Raw genomic sequence first — 20009 nt, forward strand, 5'->3', positions numbered from 1 at the left:
AAAATCTCATCCGTAAAAATTTTTTGTGATCTCCTTTTGCGTACCGCTTAAGTAGTTGTTTTGATTTTACCACCCTATTTTTTTTTTAAATTATCAGTTAAGAAATAAGTAATCTCTCTATATCATCTATTTCAGCGTCTTTTATAGGCTGCAAGTAATAAGTCATCTATTAAAATACGCGACATGGTTTTTAGGTTCTATCTTCATCTCCCGAGATAAAATCTTTTGCTTTCGGACAGGATTTCTTCGAATTCTTTCCCTTACGGCTTTCATCGTCTTTTTCGTACGGACACTACGTGGACGGCCAGATCTTTTTCCGTCACAAACAGAGGAGGCTTCATTGTACCTATCAATAGCCCGGTACACAAACATTAATTTAACTAATACCAAGCGTATGGAGAGTTTTAAAAATTGTATTTGGCTCCATACTTTGTGTAATGCAATCACAGCGATTCGGTTCTCTTTATCACCCCATTCTATTTTAATATCTCAAAATATTTTACAATGTATTATCGCGAAAATGAGAAAACATAACGAACAATTAAATAAAAATGACAGATTCGAAATTCAAATGTAGTATTTTTTTTTTAATTGTCAGTATTTATATATGCATTGATTACGAAAGAATTTCGTATACGCCTAGCTGAAATATAAAAGAACATTTAGTCCACCATTTATTCAAAAATTCATATGAGCAAAATATGATTTTTACATTAAATTTAATATTTCCATGTTTTTAGTAGGCAATTTTAAGTCCCTGAGATTTCAGCACTATTGCAAGATAATCAATTATATTAAATCTGTTTTAGATACAAATAATTATATAATTTGAAATAAGTGACCGTTGCCATCGATATATAATTTTAAAAATTTATATCACGACGGCAACTAGTAGTTACCTAATTTTTATAATTAGTATTTTTCCATACTTACATAACAATAATGTGAGTTTGTTTTAGTTTTTTATAGTCAACATCAATCACATCTATATCTTACCACTTCGAGATATGGAAAAAATAAGATATAACAAAAAATATCATTTTTAAAAGGCACTAGGTGTTGATGTGTACTAAACTTTTTGTTAGCTTATAATTAAAAAGAACTGGTATTTTATATCGATGAAGCAAATAAGGCTTATAGTACGAAAACACACACAAGTTACTTGATTTAAAATATAACTATATAATTATGTACAATTGTACAGTTTATCCGTAATCTATTTAAACATATCTACAGCGCATTATTTTAAGCTGATTATGACAGATGCAGCTTGGTTAATGTTTCAAACATAAAAAGATAATCTAATAAATATCACGGCTATAACCTCTGTCTATACTTATAACTATTTAATTAATTTAAAATAGGATTTAATACGAATATTAAAGACGCGTTTAACGTTAGAACGAAAAATGAAAGTAATTCAAAACTTCAACTAAAATTATTTTTTCAACTTTTTTGACTAGAACTTGAGAATTCTAGAATTCTTTATATCACATTAAATCTGAAACACTTTTTGCAGAAATTCCTACCGGCCTTGACTGTCGAGGTCAAAACGTAGGACACCGTTTTTGTAGTAACAAAATTACCTCTCAAGAGTAGGCCGAATTTTATTTTGGTCTTCACCGGCTACGAACTGCCCGTAGAAGGTAGCCTTCATAATAGCTTCGAACAGTCGCTGGCCCACCATCTGCCGCAGACTCTTCATCAGCTGTGGGCAACCATAAATCATATTAAATAATTTAAAGTTACTACAAAATAGGACTCAGATGGTCCAGCGGCCAGAACACCAAGCCGTTTCCCAAAAGAGTGTGCTAATTGCAGTTAAGGGTAGTTCTGTTGTGTTTTTAAATTTAATTTTTAGAACCTACCAATTTTGTTCAGAAAAGTAATATCCAACTAATATCAGTAATTCTGGGAGGCGCCCATCACGTGCCAAATTCGTATTAAGTCATTAGCGTTGAAAGCACTACTACTGGCAGATACTGTTTTTGTAAAATTAAAGTCATACAAAGTCTTTTGGACAAAGAACTAATTAATATGAGGAAATAAAGTTAATTAAATTTATTAAGATCATACATACAATTAAGGTACAGTAAAGGCATGGCATTGAATGCAAGAAAATATGCAGCCTTTGTACATTTCCGTGGTAGTGAAAGATTTTGAAATAGAACAGAAAAATAAAACGTTCAAAAGAATCCTGTATAAAAGGCGTTGTGGGTGCTTGTGACTGAATTCATTTGCTTCAAAGAAACCGCAATTTAGGTTAATAAGCAGAGCGCTTTTTTAATTTTTATTGAGACTTTTCTTAAATACGTCGATTTTACTTGATAATCAGTTTCAAGTTTTAATAATTTTTCGATACGTACACGTTCCTAGTGTTGAATAGACATTAAAATCGTTGCTATCGTTTATACATATCGAAACCTATTCTCAATTATTTTTAATTTATTTATAGATATATATTTAGCGTTTTCTTATATATTTTTTTTCGATAATTTTTAAGGCTGATCAAAAAGTAATGACTCCAAAAACGTATATGTATAAATATTATAAGTTCTAAATTTATAGAAGGTTTGGGAAGTAAATTACAGTTGGCTAAAATAAAACAATGGACATGTCATTCTAAGACTACGTGATGAGATTGTATAACAACTATTATCGATTAAAGTCTGGTAATAATTTGTCAGGACATCCTAAATTTTTATCAAGAATTAAATTTCGGATTTTATTACGAATCTTGTAACTATTTTATATAGTAGGTAAGTGTGTTTAAATTGTAGGTATGTGTGTAGGTATTGTGGTAAGGCAAAGCATATATATTTTACTCGAAATTTCGTTGCAGCATGACAGAAAAGTACCCCAACATTGCAAAAGATCACAGCCAAATAATATTGATCTCAAATAGTGTTGTATTCCTGTGGTAATCAAGGTAGAGGTCGGGGTACAGTCTGCTGGCATCTATAGGCTACGGTATTCGTATACTATCAGGTGATCGCTAGTTTGCCACCCTAGTTGCATTAAAGAGAGGTCAATGGGTGCTAATCAAGTATACTTATCAGTCAGTCAGTCAGTTCAGCCTATCGCAGTCCACTGCTGGACATAGGCCTAGGACAAGTTCGCGCCAAAAATGGCGCAACTCATTTGTTTTGCCCATAGTCAGCACGCTGCGCGCTGGGCAGGCGGGTTGGTGACCGCAGCTAGGCTTTGTCGCACCGAAGACGCTGCTGCCTGTCTTCGGCCTGTGTATTTCAAAGACAGCAGTTGAATGGTTATCCCGCCATCGGTCGGCTTTTTAAGTTTCAAGGTGGTCGTGGAACTGTGCTATCCCTTAATCGCCTCTTACGACACCTACGGGAAAAGAGAGGGCGGCTATATTCTTTAATAGCGTAAACACACAGTTTACTTATACTAACTATCAAACTTACATATTGACTTGCTGGATATAAAGAAAACGAATTTTAAGGACTATCCACACTATTTACTTATTGAAATATTTTGTTGGCTCTAAAAAGCTGTAAATTTTGCAGTAATAGAAAAATACTTTACCAATTCAAAAAGTACTGAAATAAAAAGCTAGTAAAACCACATGTGTTACTAAATCAAAATGTACAATCTCAATGTTATCTATATGATCAAAAACTAAAAGCGCGATTGAAAAAACCTACACATTTTATTTAGCCAACGGTATCATAAGTAGGGCTGCCGACTTTATTTTATTAAAAGAAATCTTCATCTACATACTTATTGTTACAAAGCTGGAAATTAATTAATTTGCGTGATCATTTGCAAAATTATTTCTGCTTCCTAATTAGTTATAATCCAAAGTCAAGTTTATAGTCTTTAATTTTATTTAATTATTAGTTGGCAATTTCAATATCAGGCGTAATGATAAAGTATTACACATATTTTAACTGAGGTAGGGCACAGCAGGAATTTCCTGCTCAAAATCTGGAGCAGCCCGACTGGGGTAGTACCTCGACCTTACAGAAGATCACAGCTAAATAATACTGTTTTCAAGCAGTATTGTGTTCCTGTTGATGAGTAAGGTGACCAGAGCTCTGAGCTCCTGGGGGGGATTAGGGATTGGGTCGGCAACGCGTTTGCGATGCTTCTGGTGTTGCAGGCGTCTATAAGCTACGGTAATCTCTTAGCATCAGGTGAGCCGTACGCTTGTTTGCCGACCTAGTAATATAAATATATATATATATATATATATATATATATATATATATATATAATATTAGTTTCACATTTTGGTTTAAAATTGACAACCCTGGTCTCGCAACGAAGCAGACAATGTGACATTGAAATGCGTCAAGGGCAACTAGATATCATTGTTTTAAGGTCACTAGTCAGATTTGTTTAAAGGTAAGGACAAGTTACTAGACAAAATCTATACATACAAAGCTACAATGTTCGTTGTAATGCCTATTCGTCGCATTTGTCTAAAGTTCTTCTAAAGTTTTTCAATTATTTTTTTTTTGCACTATAACTAAGACGATTAAATATTTTTGTGGACGATTAGCTGTCACTTATAAAATGATTCATTTAATTTGCTTACCTACTTCTTTCTTTACAATTTATCTTTTTTGTATTTGTAAAATAATTACTACATCTTATCCCATGTGTACCTTTAATTTTTAAGCTCTAAAAAGTATGCAGACATGAGATAAAGAGAAAAGTTGAACAAATTTATAGCTAAACACTATTTTATTTAGTCATTGTGCTTGGAAACAGAGGCAGAACTATTTGGCGTGTTTTGTGTGCTTTGAATTGTGTTGCACATAAAACAATTTTAAAAACTATAACATAATCTAAATTAAAAAACTCTTACATTAATTGATAATGTGTTCAAAAGTTCGATGGGTAACTAATAAGTTTTTTGCCAACTCTTCTGGTAGAATCTGCAAACCGTGATTGTTGGAAATTCAGCGCAGACGATCGCAAAAAATGTAATGTTTTCTATATTACAAAAATTGTAAACATGAAGATTCAATACCAATTAATTAACGTGAAAATGTACTACTTCCTGTCCCTATTTTCGGTATCATGCTAATTAAAAACACGTTCGAACTTCCTTTTAAAGATTAAAAAAAATCGAATTAAAGTAAATGATACCTATTCATTACGCAATATTTTGATTACATATTATCATGTATTTAAAATTTGAAGACTAGAATTGCTAATGCCTCAAAGTTAAAAAGTCTACAAATTATAACGAACTAGTTGAAAATAGAATTACCAACTTATATTGCTAGCACAAACTGTAAACATTTTTTTATTTTTATAAATGTACAACTTCGCTGTAAAAAAATGTAAAATGTTTTCTAGTAGTATTGTTGGAGTGTAAATTATTTTAAACTTAAAAAACGATTTAAGAGACCTCCATAAAATACGTCAAGACAAATTTTACTATTTTTATCCCCCTCCCCTCCCCTATTCTATGTAACATTTTCAGCGATCCCTCGACAGATTACAATTCAGACTCTGGATTTTTTTAATTTCGAAAATCTATATATATATATATATATATATATATATATATTTATGAATAGGCTTCTAGGTACATAGGACATTCTGTCGTCATGAAAAAGTTTTAAGTACTTTAAAAAAAACTTCATTTAAATAATCAGCAAGCAACAGCAACTAACATCAGTTAAAGGTCAGTCAATCAGTCAGTCAGTTCAGCTTATCCTAGTCTACTGCTGGACATAGGCCTCCCCAAGTTCGCGCCAGAATCCCGGTTTTCCGCAATCCTCATCCAGCCTACACCGGCAATCTTACGTAGATCGTCGGTCCAACGGGCCGGAGGACATCCCACACTGCGTTTGCCAAGATGCGGTCTCCAATCCAGGCCCCGTTTGCTTCAACGGCCATCGGTCCTACAACACCAGTGGCGTGCATAAAGTTTTTAGACAGGGTAGGCAGTCAAAAAAAATATGAACAGCCACACTGCTTCCTCGCAATTTTTTTCCAATTTATTTCAATTTTTTTGAGAATAGAGGCTTTTAGATAATTTCAAGAACAGACAAGTAAATTATTGGACACGTAAAGTGCATTTATACTTATAATAATGCAAGCATACAAATACACGTACAGCAACCAACTGATACTTATCAAACAAATCAGTTACTGGATAGAATGTGACCTCATAAAGGCTTTCGTTTGTGTCAAACATAGGAAATCATTGATAACACTATTAATTAGTTACGAAATTGTATGCTTAATGAAAGTACTTACTTGTTTATTTGTTAATATATGAAAAATTATAACGTCATTGTTATTTATATGTTAAATCGATATTTCTGAAGAATTTATAATTTATCCGTATAATCAAACGTGTTGAATTTGGAAGCACTATTTACTTTCATCAAACACACATCTCTGTTACATATTTCACAAGTAAACTTATTCATCACTAATATATTACTATTTTGACTAATAACGAAAAAGCACATACGAAAAATTCAAAGTGAATTGCGTGAATTGTCATTTGTATATATATCATAATATTACTCTGTCGAATGATTCGGCGGATGCAATTATACGACCGTGTCATTTTCTTAACCACGATATCTCTGTAACTACGGGGTTTACACGAAAATAGTTGTCCGGTGAGGTCGTAGGAACAGTTTACAGTGACCCCGCTTTCTGCTCCATAAGCTGTAGGTTCGATTTCTGCACCGAGTTTGTGTGTAACAATATATTTTTATTATTTATTTATTTACTAATTACTATTGAAAACCTACCGTGTGTGTATGTTAAAAATATTAATTCATTTATTTTTTCCAATACAATATTAATATGTGGCAGCCATATTCCGAGATGTTCCACCTTACGTGACTCGTAACATCTCTATTTTTAGTTCACTTTCGCCTCACAAATTGAGTCGCGGAGCCAATATTACTAAACGTGAATCGCTGTTATTTCTGACTGAGGGCAATAAACTTCATAAAGTTTATTACCGTAAACACTACAGTCAAAACTACAGATTACTGCAGTGATAACTGACAGTAACTGTCAGCTAAGAGTAGACAGTTTTGTGATCACGAGATTGTTTCCCACAAATAGCAATTATTTTATTAACCGACTTCCAAAAAAAGGAGGAGGTTCTCAATTTGATGTATTTTTTATGTATGTAACCTCAGAACTTTTGACTGGGTAGGCCGATTTCGATGTTTATTTATTTAAATTAAATCAGACCTGACAAGCACTTTTCGAGTTCTATTTAATAATGCGTATTTACTTGACTATTTTTTCATCGACCTACGTTGTATTTATTATACCGCATAACTTTTCACTGGGTTTACCGATTTTGATAATTTTTACTTTAATTAAAAGTTACTCCTTGTTCATATATACCTATATGTATTACCCGACTAGTGCGGGTACTACGAAATATGTTAGTACTAAATCCCATCCTCGTCGCCACTGATAAAAATTTAAGTATTTAATAATATCAAAATATAGGAACCAAAGAAAAGACTTGTTGCTAGTTAACATTTAATGCGGTACTGATTTACCGTCATTAAACATAATAATTTAATACAAACATATTTCGTAGTACCCGCATTAGTCGGTACTTACATACATATCACTTGTCATGTGGTCTCATTTGAATTTAATCGAGATCTAATCAGTATTTTTTTGAGTAATCTTTGACATCGCGTATTTGCTAGACTATTTTTTCGTGGCCCTACGTTGAATGAAAACTATTTGAAAACTACTTGTCGATGTAATTGAAGTCGTTTTTTTTTAGTTTGCGAGCAAACACAATTACAATTTTTTGGGTATTTTTTTTAATTTTAACAATAATTAGATTTTCTGACACTAACGTCTATTTTGATGTAATTATATCTTATATTACAGTATAGTACCTAATATAAAACAGTTCCTGTAAGTTGCAACGTAATTTTTATAGCCTATTTACATCATCGATCATTTTGATTCGATTGTACATCAAAGCAGTTTGATAATAATTAAATTAATGATTGATAATAAGATATTTCTTCTATAAAAGTCTTGTATAATATTTCATCTTTTAGATAAAAGATGATAAATATCACAGAACACTAATAGTTTTAGATGTTTCTAATGTGATGTCATAAATAAACACATTTTTTGCGCTTACATTACAAACGCTGGCTGAATGATGAGATAGATCAAAATAATGTACTACAGTAAAAGGTCTACAATAGTTTGTGTATTTAATTTTTTATCTTGAATATCATGTTTACCGAGGCAGACTATAGGCTATTTTTTTCCTAAAATTAACGCATGTAAAACAGCGGGGCTCAGCTAGTAACTCATAAACGATGGAAAAATGTATGTGAACCAGCCAACAATTCATGTACGAGTATACAGCTTCAAATAACTGAACTGAAGGAATTATAGAGAGATAGATGGATAGATAGATAGATGGATAGATAGATAGATGGATAGATAGATAGATTGGTTTAATGGGGATAAGGAATTATAAATATTATGGAACTAACTGACCTGACAGACGTTGTCCTGTCGTGCGAACAGTGAAACGCGTACAGTTGAAATAATCGTTACATTATGGGATTTTTTTTTTATTAATTTTTTATTTCATAAGAACCTTCTACAGAATGAACAATTTAAAAAAAAAACAGCTAGAAATGATCAAGCTATTCTCGAAATTTGCGCTTAGCGACACAATTAGCGATTCGTTTTTATACGAGTATAATATATAGAAGATGGACATATTATACACTTCATTTACATTGTCTCTATCTAGAAGAATATATTTTGCATTTATACAATACATCCTTTAGGCTTGTGCACTAATCTTTGTGGGTATTGGGGCGTAGGGTTTGGTGGATGGTTAGCAGCAACTGGTAAAAATCGTCACTACGGTTATGAAAAATATCCCCACTTATTAATAAATATCCAATCAACTTCTTTGTTAAAAAAGCAACGGATAAAACAAAATTCATTCTTCTTAACTAAAATTATATACATATTCAATATTCATTGCACAAAAATCATAGAATGAACTATTAAAAAAAATTACATCGTCGTTTGGTTCACACGACTAAATAAAATAAAATAATAATTAAAAAAAAAACAAAAAACCCGCCTGCGTGAAGAACAACTAATAGAAAATCAACTGAAAAAGATGGAACAAGATAAAAATTCAATATGCACACAAAGTCAGCGAAATAAATAGAAACAATATCAAACATTTTGTGCTGTACATTTAAAATATATTAATACGGTATTCCTTCGAAACTTTATGCAACGTCGTACATAACATGCAGTCGGAGACATGCACAAAGAGAGAATGATTTGACTTATCCTTCAATTTCATGCCTCCGACTGCATATTATCTACGACGTTGCATAAAGTTTCGAAGGACTACCGTATTATAATATATTTTAAATGTACAGCACAAAATGTTTGATATTGTTTCTATTTATTTCGCTGACTTTGTGTGCATATTGAATTTTTATCTTGTTCCAGCTTTTTCAGTTGATTTTCTATTAGTTGTTCTTCACGCAGGCGGGTTTTTTGTTTTTTTTTTAATTATTATTTTATTTATGTCTTTTTAGTCAGACAAATTACGTAATCGGTTCAATTCATTAAAACAGTTTACATCATGTGGTTGATTAAGTATTTTTTTAGGATCAAGAGAACTGATAGCAAGCCCGGAGAAAGATCTCACTCTGCTCAAAGCAACGTAAGCCTGACCTTTAGCAAATAGGTGACTGCTTAAGTCAACAACTATTAGTTTTAATATAATTAAATTATTATTATAATTATTTGTTTGTATTTGATATTATGTATTTGTTATTGATTTTATTAATGTAATTGTAAATTGGTGTGACATTTATTAATTTGTATTTGTAATTTTAATTGTATGTTTTTTTTTAACCATTGTATTTTATTAGAAAGGCTACACCCCGAAGTTGATCGTCGCGTAGGAGGCGAGTTAGGCATGGCATAGACGTGGGAAAGAGCAAAGTCCACATTTTTTAAACTTTAATATTGTATTTCTTTATTAGTATTACGGTAATAATAATCATGATATACCTTTTTAAAATCCTTGTATTGTGCCCTTCAATTTGATACCCATATTGTAGTATTCGAGAAAAAAATTTTTTTTTCATTAAGTACAATGGCTTCGCGCAGCCGCCATGTTTGATTTTTTTTAATGTCACCTATCTAAGAACACTTAGCCAGCTAAGACGAACCTAACCATACCTCAATTATGTAAATCCGTTCAGTGGTTCTGGAAATATGAGGTAGTAAAGAATATTACATACATACAAGATACGCGCGAAAAACATAACCCTTCCTTGCCAGTCGGGTAAAAAAAAAAACGTAGCCGCAAAACGTCTAGATGTTCACAACTACAAAATCTCGTATGATCATTTCCCTTCATCTATAATATACCTTTGTACCTACACTTAGAGACAAAAATGCTCTGCCGTAAACTCACATTCCCCCCGTGTAGATTATTTGTCAGTCGGTTTTAAGCTTTATATTTATGTGATACAGGTTACTTATCTCGGAGCTGTAACTTTGCAAACCGGTTCATCATCAAGGCTAAGTTCATTGACGGGGAACGTTTGAACTTGTTTAAGTAGCTCTACAGACTACACGTGGTGCAGTGCGTTTTGATACAGACAAGGATCGTGAAAGCGAATCTTCTTTAACTGTTGTTCACAAATTCACAATAGTAGATTAAAGAGCGATCAATAACTTTATAATATAATTTTATAAAAGTTTTTGTACTAATTCATTCGCGCTATCTTTGCATCACAATAGTGGTCGTATAGTTCTTAACTACTAGTCTACACATGATATTAAAATTTATAACCAATCAAAATTAAACAATTTTATTCAAATAGCCTTCAAAAGTACCTTCAAATCGTCATCTTAAAAATTCTAATTTTAGTTATTGTTAAAAGTGACGCTAACACCGATTCGGAATGCATATAGATTCTGCAGGGAAGAATCGGCAAAAAACTCTGCTGTTATTCTTTAAAAAAAATAAACTGCGTTTTTATTAAAAAAAAATCATCATTACAGCCTATACAGTCCACTGCTGGACATAGGCCTCCACAAGTTCACGCCAAAAACAACGTGACCTCATGTGTTTTGCCCATAGTCACCACGCTGGGCAGGCGGGTTGGTGACCGCAGGGCTGGCTTTGTCACACCGAAGACGCTGCTGCCCATCTTCGGCCTGTGTATTTCAAAGCCAGCAGTCGGATGGTTATGCCGCCACCGGTCGGCTTTTTAAGTTCCAAGGTGGCAGCGGAACTGTGTTATCCCTTAGTGGCCTCTTACGACACCCACGGGAAGAGAGGGGGTGGCTATATTCTTTAGTACCGTAGCCACACAGTACAAAAATACTTAGGGTGTGATCTACAATCGATACCGTAGCCAAAAAAAAAAATGTTAATGTAAAATTATATCTTGCATGAAATACAGAGTCACTAAATCCACACATCTTTATCAATTATGTAATCCTGCACCGAATAAGCTTTAGCTATTCATTTCTTTTTAATACAAACTTTAATTTTATTCTCAAACAATTGCAAAATCGTTTGTGGGATTTCAATAATACACCCGAATAGTTTAACCCAGAAAAGAACAAGTTAACTTTGCCCAGTCGGAAACTTGCATGGAGTTACAATTTTGTTATTCCTTCTCGTGCTTATACTGCGACTACTATTTATGTCAAAACAATCTACATTCTTGTGAATGTACATGACATTGTTATAAATATATTGTGACGCAATTGTTAATGTCTACCATATGAAAATCATTCCCTGGGTCTCCCTAATCGTAATGGAGATCGTAAATGCTGCGGATTTTTAAAAAATAAATACAGTCTCAATATCCCACTGTAAAGGACCGTACGACTAATACTCTGGATATCTCGCAAAAGTAATTCAAGTCCTGGTAAAAAATATTCCATATAATATTTTAAAAGGATCCAAATGTAACATTTTTTTTTACAAATAGGACATGACACGTCCATTTCTCATACTCCAATTAGCTTTTATATAATTTCAAATACATCAATTTTTAAAAATAAAGGCAAAAAAATAAAAATATATATCTATTTAAAAAAAACACGTATAATAAAATTGTAGCAATGTCGTTTTTATATAAAATATGTAAAATAAAATTACAAAATAAGGCTTTTTCATAATAGAATAATTACAATACAGTACAATACTTAGTCGCATTATATAATATTAAATATATGTACTGTAATTACATTTTAAATTTATTCTTTTAAAAATATATAATACCTAAGTACTACGATTGTTCAAGCAATAGTTTTCTTATTTACCAGTTATGTAAGAAAAGAATTAAAATGCATTTCTCATTTCCTTTCTTCTACTGAAAACAGTGCGTCTCTGTGTGTTAATATCTACATATTTTGTCAACATTCGAGAAACTCTTTTTTTACGTTGGCATTTGTCCATCTTTTTTTTAAACAATTGTTTTGTATCTGCTAACTACAACTGTAGTTCGAAAATGAAATATTTTATTACGATTTTTACATAGAAACAACAAACGAAAATAAAGTTGACAAAAAATAACGCTATATATCTTTTCTATACATATAATAAAATGTTAGGAAAGTCAAAACTGTACATTGAATATTTTTTTAAAAGAATACTTAGGGTGTGATCTACAATCGATACCGTAGCCAAAAATATAGTTTTTAGAATTTTTGTCTGTTTGTCTGTATGTATGTCCGGGATAAACTCAAAAAGTACTGCATGGATTTACTTCAAATTTGGCACGAATATTATTAAGAAGTCGGGTCAGCATATAGGCTACAATTATGACACTATCACCTACGGGGAACGAGCAGTGAACCTTTGTTTCTTCAACGCATTCTGTAAAAATCGGGTAGTCCACCCCATTTTATTTTGTAAAATTTTTAGATAAATTTTTTATTTTTTATTTTATTATGAATTGGCGTTGCAAAATACATACAACAGTAAATTTTCACCCTTCTACCACCAACCTCTATTTTTAAATAGCTTTTAGCGGCAAGACAACGTTTGCCGAGTCAGCCAGTATTATTATGAAGTTATAATGAACCGAAGTTTGTATATGAGATAGATAATTAGTATGAACTAATTCTTTCTTATTAAAAATAATAAAATTCATCTTTATAATATTAGTATAAAAGTACATAATATGTCAGTTTTTTCACTGCTATAAGTTAGTTGGGAAATAATATAGTTAGATAGGAAAGTAAACGAGTAGAATCAATTTAAAATACTGGAATAATTCGCACGACGATCAATGTGGATATGGATATATTAACGGGAAGCAAGCTTCGAGCTATTTTAAACATCGAGACCTAGACGCTAATATATGTAAGAACTAAAAAAAAGTATGCACTCTCAAGCAGGAATAACCGTCATCGATAAAAACACGCGTTATTTTATTTTTCAACCTACACTAGAGTTGAAAAATACGTAAAAAGTTGTTTTGTAAAATCAATGTCGCTGCAAAACCAGTTTACCTTGGTTTATAAAAAAGCTATTTACAAATTACTAGGAACGATCTTTACGCAGAATCTATTAAATCTAGAATCGATGTTGACGAAAAATACAACAACTAATCATTAACATAAGTTCCAGATGCCATGGTCACAGGAAATATAGGGGATTTCAAAATTCCAATGCGTGATGTCAATTGTTTTTTGTTCCATAATAAGTTATAAATAAAAGTATGGATAGGTTTCGTAAAAATTTAAAAACTTATAACTAAGATTAACATTTAACCTGTCTTTCCAAAGACAGGCCCAATTTGCCCAGAAAATATTCCATCTATCAGTATCTATATAAGTAATCAATAGTGATATGATATTAAAAAATGTTTAGAATGCCTAATGTGTGGGTAACACAAAAATAAAATCGTACAAAATAAGTAATCATTATAAAAATAACGCAACATTTTTTATCTCCAATACTTATACAAAAGTAACAACTAGTAGTACATCAAGAAATTTATAAAATATTTTTTACAAACTACATAATTATATATTGATACAAAAAATTTAAAACATAACATCTGCATCATTATATAAATTATAGGAATCTATGTAATAAAGTAATTAAAATGAAAGAAAGAAATATTATGAAACACAATTTACTTAATTTTCAGGTAATAATAAAATGACATGGAAGCCCATCAAAAAGGTTAGGAATCTTACTGAGCAACCAAAATTGCCGAGCTCACTTCTAAATCTCAAAGAAAACTACAATGAATCTCTTGATGACGTTAACACATATTTTGCTTGTATTGGTATAAATCTGGCCGGTAACATTTTAGAAAAACTAAAAACTACAGACATACTAATGGCTGCTAAAGTGAAATCTCACAGTAACCAACCTAATTCTTATTCTCTTATGCTTCGAACTGATCCCTTGGAAATCCGTGACATAATAAGTGGTCTTGAAGACAAAAGTTTTCGAGCAATGCGTCCTGCCTGTGTTAACATACGGAGCCGAGACGTGGACACTGACCAAGGGACTGGTCCACAAGTTTAAAGTCGCTCAACGTGCAATGGAACGGGCTATGCTTGGGGTCTCTCTCAAAGACAGGATTAGAAATGAGACTATCCGCGAGAGAACGAAGGTAACCGACATAGCCCACAGAATTAGCAAGTTGAAGTGGCAGTGGGCTGGTCATCTGTGTCGCAGGACCGATGGCCGTTGGATTAGACGGGTCCTAGAGTGGAGACCGCGTCTTGGCAAACGCAGTGTGGGACGTCCTCCGGCCCGTTGGACCGACGATCTACGTAAGATTGCCGGTGTAGGCTGGATGAGGATTGCGGAAGACCGGGATGTGTGGCGCGAACTTGGGGAGGCCTATGTCCAGCAGTGGACTGCGATAGGCTGAAGTGAGTGAGTGAGTGAGTGAATAAGTGGTCTTAACAGGGACAGTGCTCCCGGATGGGATGGTATTTCTACTAGAATATTAAATGTATGTAAAGATGTCCTAGCGGGATGGCCTATCCTAGCTATGACGTACCGCAAGGTAGCACGTTGGGACCAACATTATTTATATTGTATTTTAATGATCTATGCAATTTACTATGTCATACTGTTATGTTTGCAGATGACAGATACAGTTTTTCGTTAGGAAATGATTGGGAGACAGTATTCGAAAATGCTGAGAGAGGTCTAAAGAAAATTTCTGCTTAGCTAGAAGACAATCTCTTGCGTTTAAATATTAACAAAACTCATTACTTTACATTTTGTAAAACTGATGCTACAAAACCTAGTAATAATCTTATGCTGAAAATACATACCTACCCATGCAATAGAGATTTACTAAGCCCTTAGTTATGTAACTGTCCACACCTGTTAAAAGTTGATAAAATCAAATACCTTGGAATAGTATTAGATTATAAGTTAACTTGGGAACTGCAAATATCTAATATTTCAAATAGAATAAGGAAATTACTCAAAATAAAAAAAAAAAAAATAAAAAAACCTATTTTCATATTATTATATATATTATTGTTTTGAGCAGTTTAGCCACAGCAATGTTATTTTTTCTACTATTACTTTTAGTACATTAGTGCTTATACAAAAAAAATGTTTTCTGTTAAAATTATTAACGATGATTTAATTATCACGTTTTTTGATTAGCATATCACGACACTACATTTTTTTTTTACTACATACATATTTGATGGCATGCATATTTCGTTAGGACATTCGAAACTAGTGGAAATTTTAGCACATAAAAAAATATACCGGTCTTAAGTAGACTAATGTAAAATGTAAATATAATAATGTCAAAAATCTAAATTTTTTGCTGCCTATGCATACTTAAAAACATTTTATACATTTATATTATAATCTAATACTAAGATTATATCCATAATAATGTGAGTAAAGTAATGAATTTGTTTGAACGTGCTTAATTTGTAATTGTATAAATGATTTTAAAAAAATTCATATTCTTAAAAAAAACTAATTTACATTGCAATAAAAACACTAACAAAGTTAGCATCTATCATGTTCTCAAAGAATAAATAAAAAAAAAAAAAAACGTACAAACAGTTTCAATTAATTTCTCTGGTCAATAAGAATGTAATGTGTGAGCGTCGAATAAAAAAACAAACATTTGAAATCTGCTAACATAACAAACATGAAATAGGCGAGTTTCAGCTTGTATAACATTCCTGACGTTATGCTTACAACGACGCTGCGCCGGTTTAATGCAGTACTAGGCAGACGTAGCTCATTACGGCAAACAAATTATCACATTGTAAATACGAACCATAAGCAAATTTTGTCTGAAACGTGTTTATCATTTTAAGCCAATATCTATACAAATATTAGATATAAAGCGGAAAAGATTTTTTTTGTTTGTGTCAAACCTTTACTTTTCTACTGGTTCGAATTTAAAAATTCTTTTTGTGTTGGTCCATTTACAGAGTAAGACTATAGACCCATTATGCTTCGACCTATGGGAGTTGAACCTTAATAGTAAATGTTACTAAAACGGAAAAAAAAATATTATTTTTAACCGACTTCCAAAAAAGGAGGAGGTTCTCAATTAGATTGTATTTTTTTAATGTATGTTACTTCAGAACTTTTGACTGGATGGACGATTTCGATAAAAAAAATTAATCGGTAGGTGGTGCGTGCCATTTGGTCCCATTTAAATTTATTTGAGATCTAACAACCGCTTTTCGAGTTATATTAGATATAATGCATTTATACTTGACTATTTTTTCGTCGACCTACGTTGTTTTATACCACATAACTTTTTATGGGGTGTACAAATTTTAATAATTCTTAATTTAATCGAAAGCTAATGTTTATCATGTGGTCACATTTAAATTTCATAGAGATCGTTAGGTCGTGCTATGGTTCGCTACTTTAATCGAGTAAAATAAAAGTTCATGAATTTAAGTGAATGAATAAAGCATTAAATAAATTATTACTGTGTGGTTACGGCAGTAAAGAATTTATCCACCCACTCTCTTCCCGTGGGTATCGTCAGAGGCGACTAAGGGATACACAGTTCCACTACTGCCTTGGAACTTAAAAAGCCGACCGATGGCGGGATAACCATTCAGCTGCTGGCTTTAAAATACACGCGCCGAAGATGAGAAACGGCGTCTTCGGTGCGACAAAGCCAGCCCTGCAGTCACCAACCCGCCTGCCCAGCGTGGTGACTACGGGCAACACACATGAGTTCACGCCAATTTAGGCGCGACCTTGTGGCGGCCTATGTCCAGCAGTAGACTGCGATAGGCTGAAGTGATGAAATAAATTATTATTTAATTAATCAATAAATCTTGAAAATCTTTCAGAGAATTAGCCCGTAATTACGGAGTGTGTTGATGTCGGCGGTCTTTCACACTCTTTACTATGGAATGTTCAAGCGTCGAGTGGAGAGCCTGTAGCAGATCCGTATCCCGTGTTTATTGAAACTAATAGGAAGAAAAAAACACATGGTAAAGATTATAGACGTCAAAGTCTACATATAAAGACGATTGTAAAACCAGAAGCATCGCAAGCGCATTGCCGAATCTACCCCCAATCCCCTCTAGGAGCACTGGTCAACTCACACACCACAGGAACACAACACTGCTTTAAAACAGTATTATTTAGCTGTGATCTTCCGTAAGGTAGAGGTACTTTCACAGCCGGTCTGGTCCAGATTTCGAGCAGGATATTTCCTGGTGTGCCCTACCTCAGTTAAACTGAAGAAAGAACTGATGACAATAAGAGAAATAAATGAGCTAACTTGGTCACTACTTTATTATTAACTGACTAGACCGTTGGCGCAGTTTTTAGTGGCTCTGCTTTCTGCTCCGGGGGTTGTAGGTTCGATTCCCGCATGTGTCTGGGTGCAATATTTGTATTTAATTAATAATCAAACTAAAAAAAAAGATCATATAATTTTAATATTTGCCCTTATAACATTTCTAAACAGCGTAAAATAAATATAATATATCTGGCCTGATAATACAGAAATACAAATTGTCTGTAGTGAGCATGAAATTGCCTTTTTCTGAATGAAAATACTACATTGTAAATATTTGATTGAGATATGAACGATAAACCCTTATCTCTTATTTACGTTTGCCGTGATCTAAAGCATTAAACTTTATCTGCGATATTATTGTATTTAATTGTGTTAGCTGACCGACAGACGTTCTCTTGCCTTGCGTTACGTTTTTTATTTTTAAATATTCTAATTTTCTGCGCAAATTTCTCAACTTTTCATTCCGTAATAACTTTCAGAAAAATATTAGGGTACTTTAAAAACATTAGTCGAGTGGGTCAAGTTGTACTGATTCCTTTTTATTTATGTATAAATTAAAACATTCGCTTTATCAATATTTAGTATTAACACAAATCGCCAAGTGCATAGATCATTGCACTTCGGGTACATATTTTAGTACGTCAGGATAATTAGCTTTGCCTCATAGTTGGCGAAGCGATGCGAATCGAGGCGTTGCGATGCGAATCGATGCGTTGCGATGCAACGCACATCTGGGATAATGCAAATGACACTTCAAAAATATTATAAATATTTGATATTTTTTAATTTCTTTTAATGCTATAATATAGCAGGCTTTATCACTTAATGACAGAGAGATTTAGACTTAAATGATAAATAGACGCACGCAGAAATTTATAAAATACTAGTGATCGCCCAGTGATCGAAATTCGACCATAATTTAACCGCAGACCTTAACAATAAACAAAGGAGTATGCGTGTGTCGGTGTGTGTGCCAAATACATGGTAGTGTGTGTAATGTTTTTTTATTGATTGAATGTTTTTTATTGATTAAATGTATTTTTATACATAATTAAAAAAAATATAAATAAACTATAAGTGTGCAAAATTTCATACTCTTCTGTGAGCGCAATTTAAGTAAAAAGGGTTTCAAATTTTTTACTTAACGTATTAATATATAGATAGATATACATAAAATTATAAATATATCTACGTTAAATATGTCTACGTTAGAAAATCTTATTTCAGAAAACTGCAAAAGGTAATTATTTTACAACAGGAATGAAATAAAATTCAATTTCAATTTAATATTTGTTACGCTGGCTCCTCATACTCCGGACCTTTATAACCACGCATAAACACATATGCAAACAAACATTTACAATGATATAGACAAATACCAATCAACTTAATTTAGTTTTACCTTTGCGTGAAAAGATGAACCAGAAACGTAAGAAGAGGAATTATTATGTACATGGCTAGGTAATGTATAACAATTTGATGGAGTGTAGGTACACACTTTAGTAAGTCATTATTAACTATAATACTATATAACAAGCATTTGTAATATGTTTAGTTTAGTACGAAATTAATCATAGCCAGAAGAGTTTTGTACTACAATCTTTATAATTTAACTAGTTGCAGCAGTACCACAATATTCAACATATGACCACGAATTAGCTCTCTTAGAGCAATATCCTATACCTAAGATGTGACGAATTTACAGAAAGACAATATTTTTGAAAATTCATCTATACAAATAAATAAAATTGGAGTGTCTGTTTGTAATATTAAAATAACCGCTTTTTACTAAATGCAGATGGATACATAACACTATCCAGATGGATGTCACAGTACAAGGTACATAAAATTATTATTTTTTTAATTTTTGTCTGTCTATCTGTCTATTTGTTCCGGCTCATCTCTGAAACGGATGGGCCAATTTTGACGGGATTTTCACTCGCTGATAGCTGATGTAATAAGGAGTAACTTGGGCTACCTGCTACTTATTTTAGAAGTTTATTTATTTTATAACTCAGCGAACAGAAAAACTTTTTTGTTAAATTCCACGCGGACAATCGCGGGCACAGCTAGTTGATTCATAATTTCATACATTGACGTAGGTCTTAGGTACTTATCGTTTTTGATCGAATAATATTATATTTTACGTAAAATAAATTCATAAACATTTGTCTAGAACTATATTAGCTTATAAATGAAATACTCATA

At 32.4% G+C, this 20009-nt stretch overlaps 1 protein-coding gene across 2 annotated transcripts in view; it reads right to left on the reverse strand.

Moving 5' to 3' along the window:
- Positions 1-20009, reverse strand: part of LOC123663484 (proline dehydrogenase 1, mitochondrial) — a 49182-nt gene that overhangs the window by 22567 nt on the left and 6606 nt on the right. For both annotated transcript variants that reach the window (XM_045598159.1, XM_045598158.1), the window contains exon 2: positions 1587-1708. In XM_045598159.1, the coding sequence (XP_045454115.1) occupies positions 1587-1708 (122 nt within the window). The remainder of the gene's footprint in view (positions 1-1586; positions 1709-20009) is intronic.

Source organism: Melitaea cinxia, chromosome 20 (assembly GCF_905220565.1).
Source record: "Melitaea cinxia chromosome 20, ilMelCinx1.1, whole genome shotgun sequence".
In the NCBI taxonomy this organism is placed as follows: Eukaryota; Metazoa; Arthropoda; class Insecta; order Lepidoptera; family Nymphalidae; genus Melitaea; species Melitaea cinxia.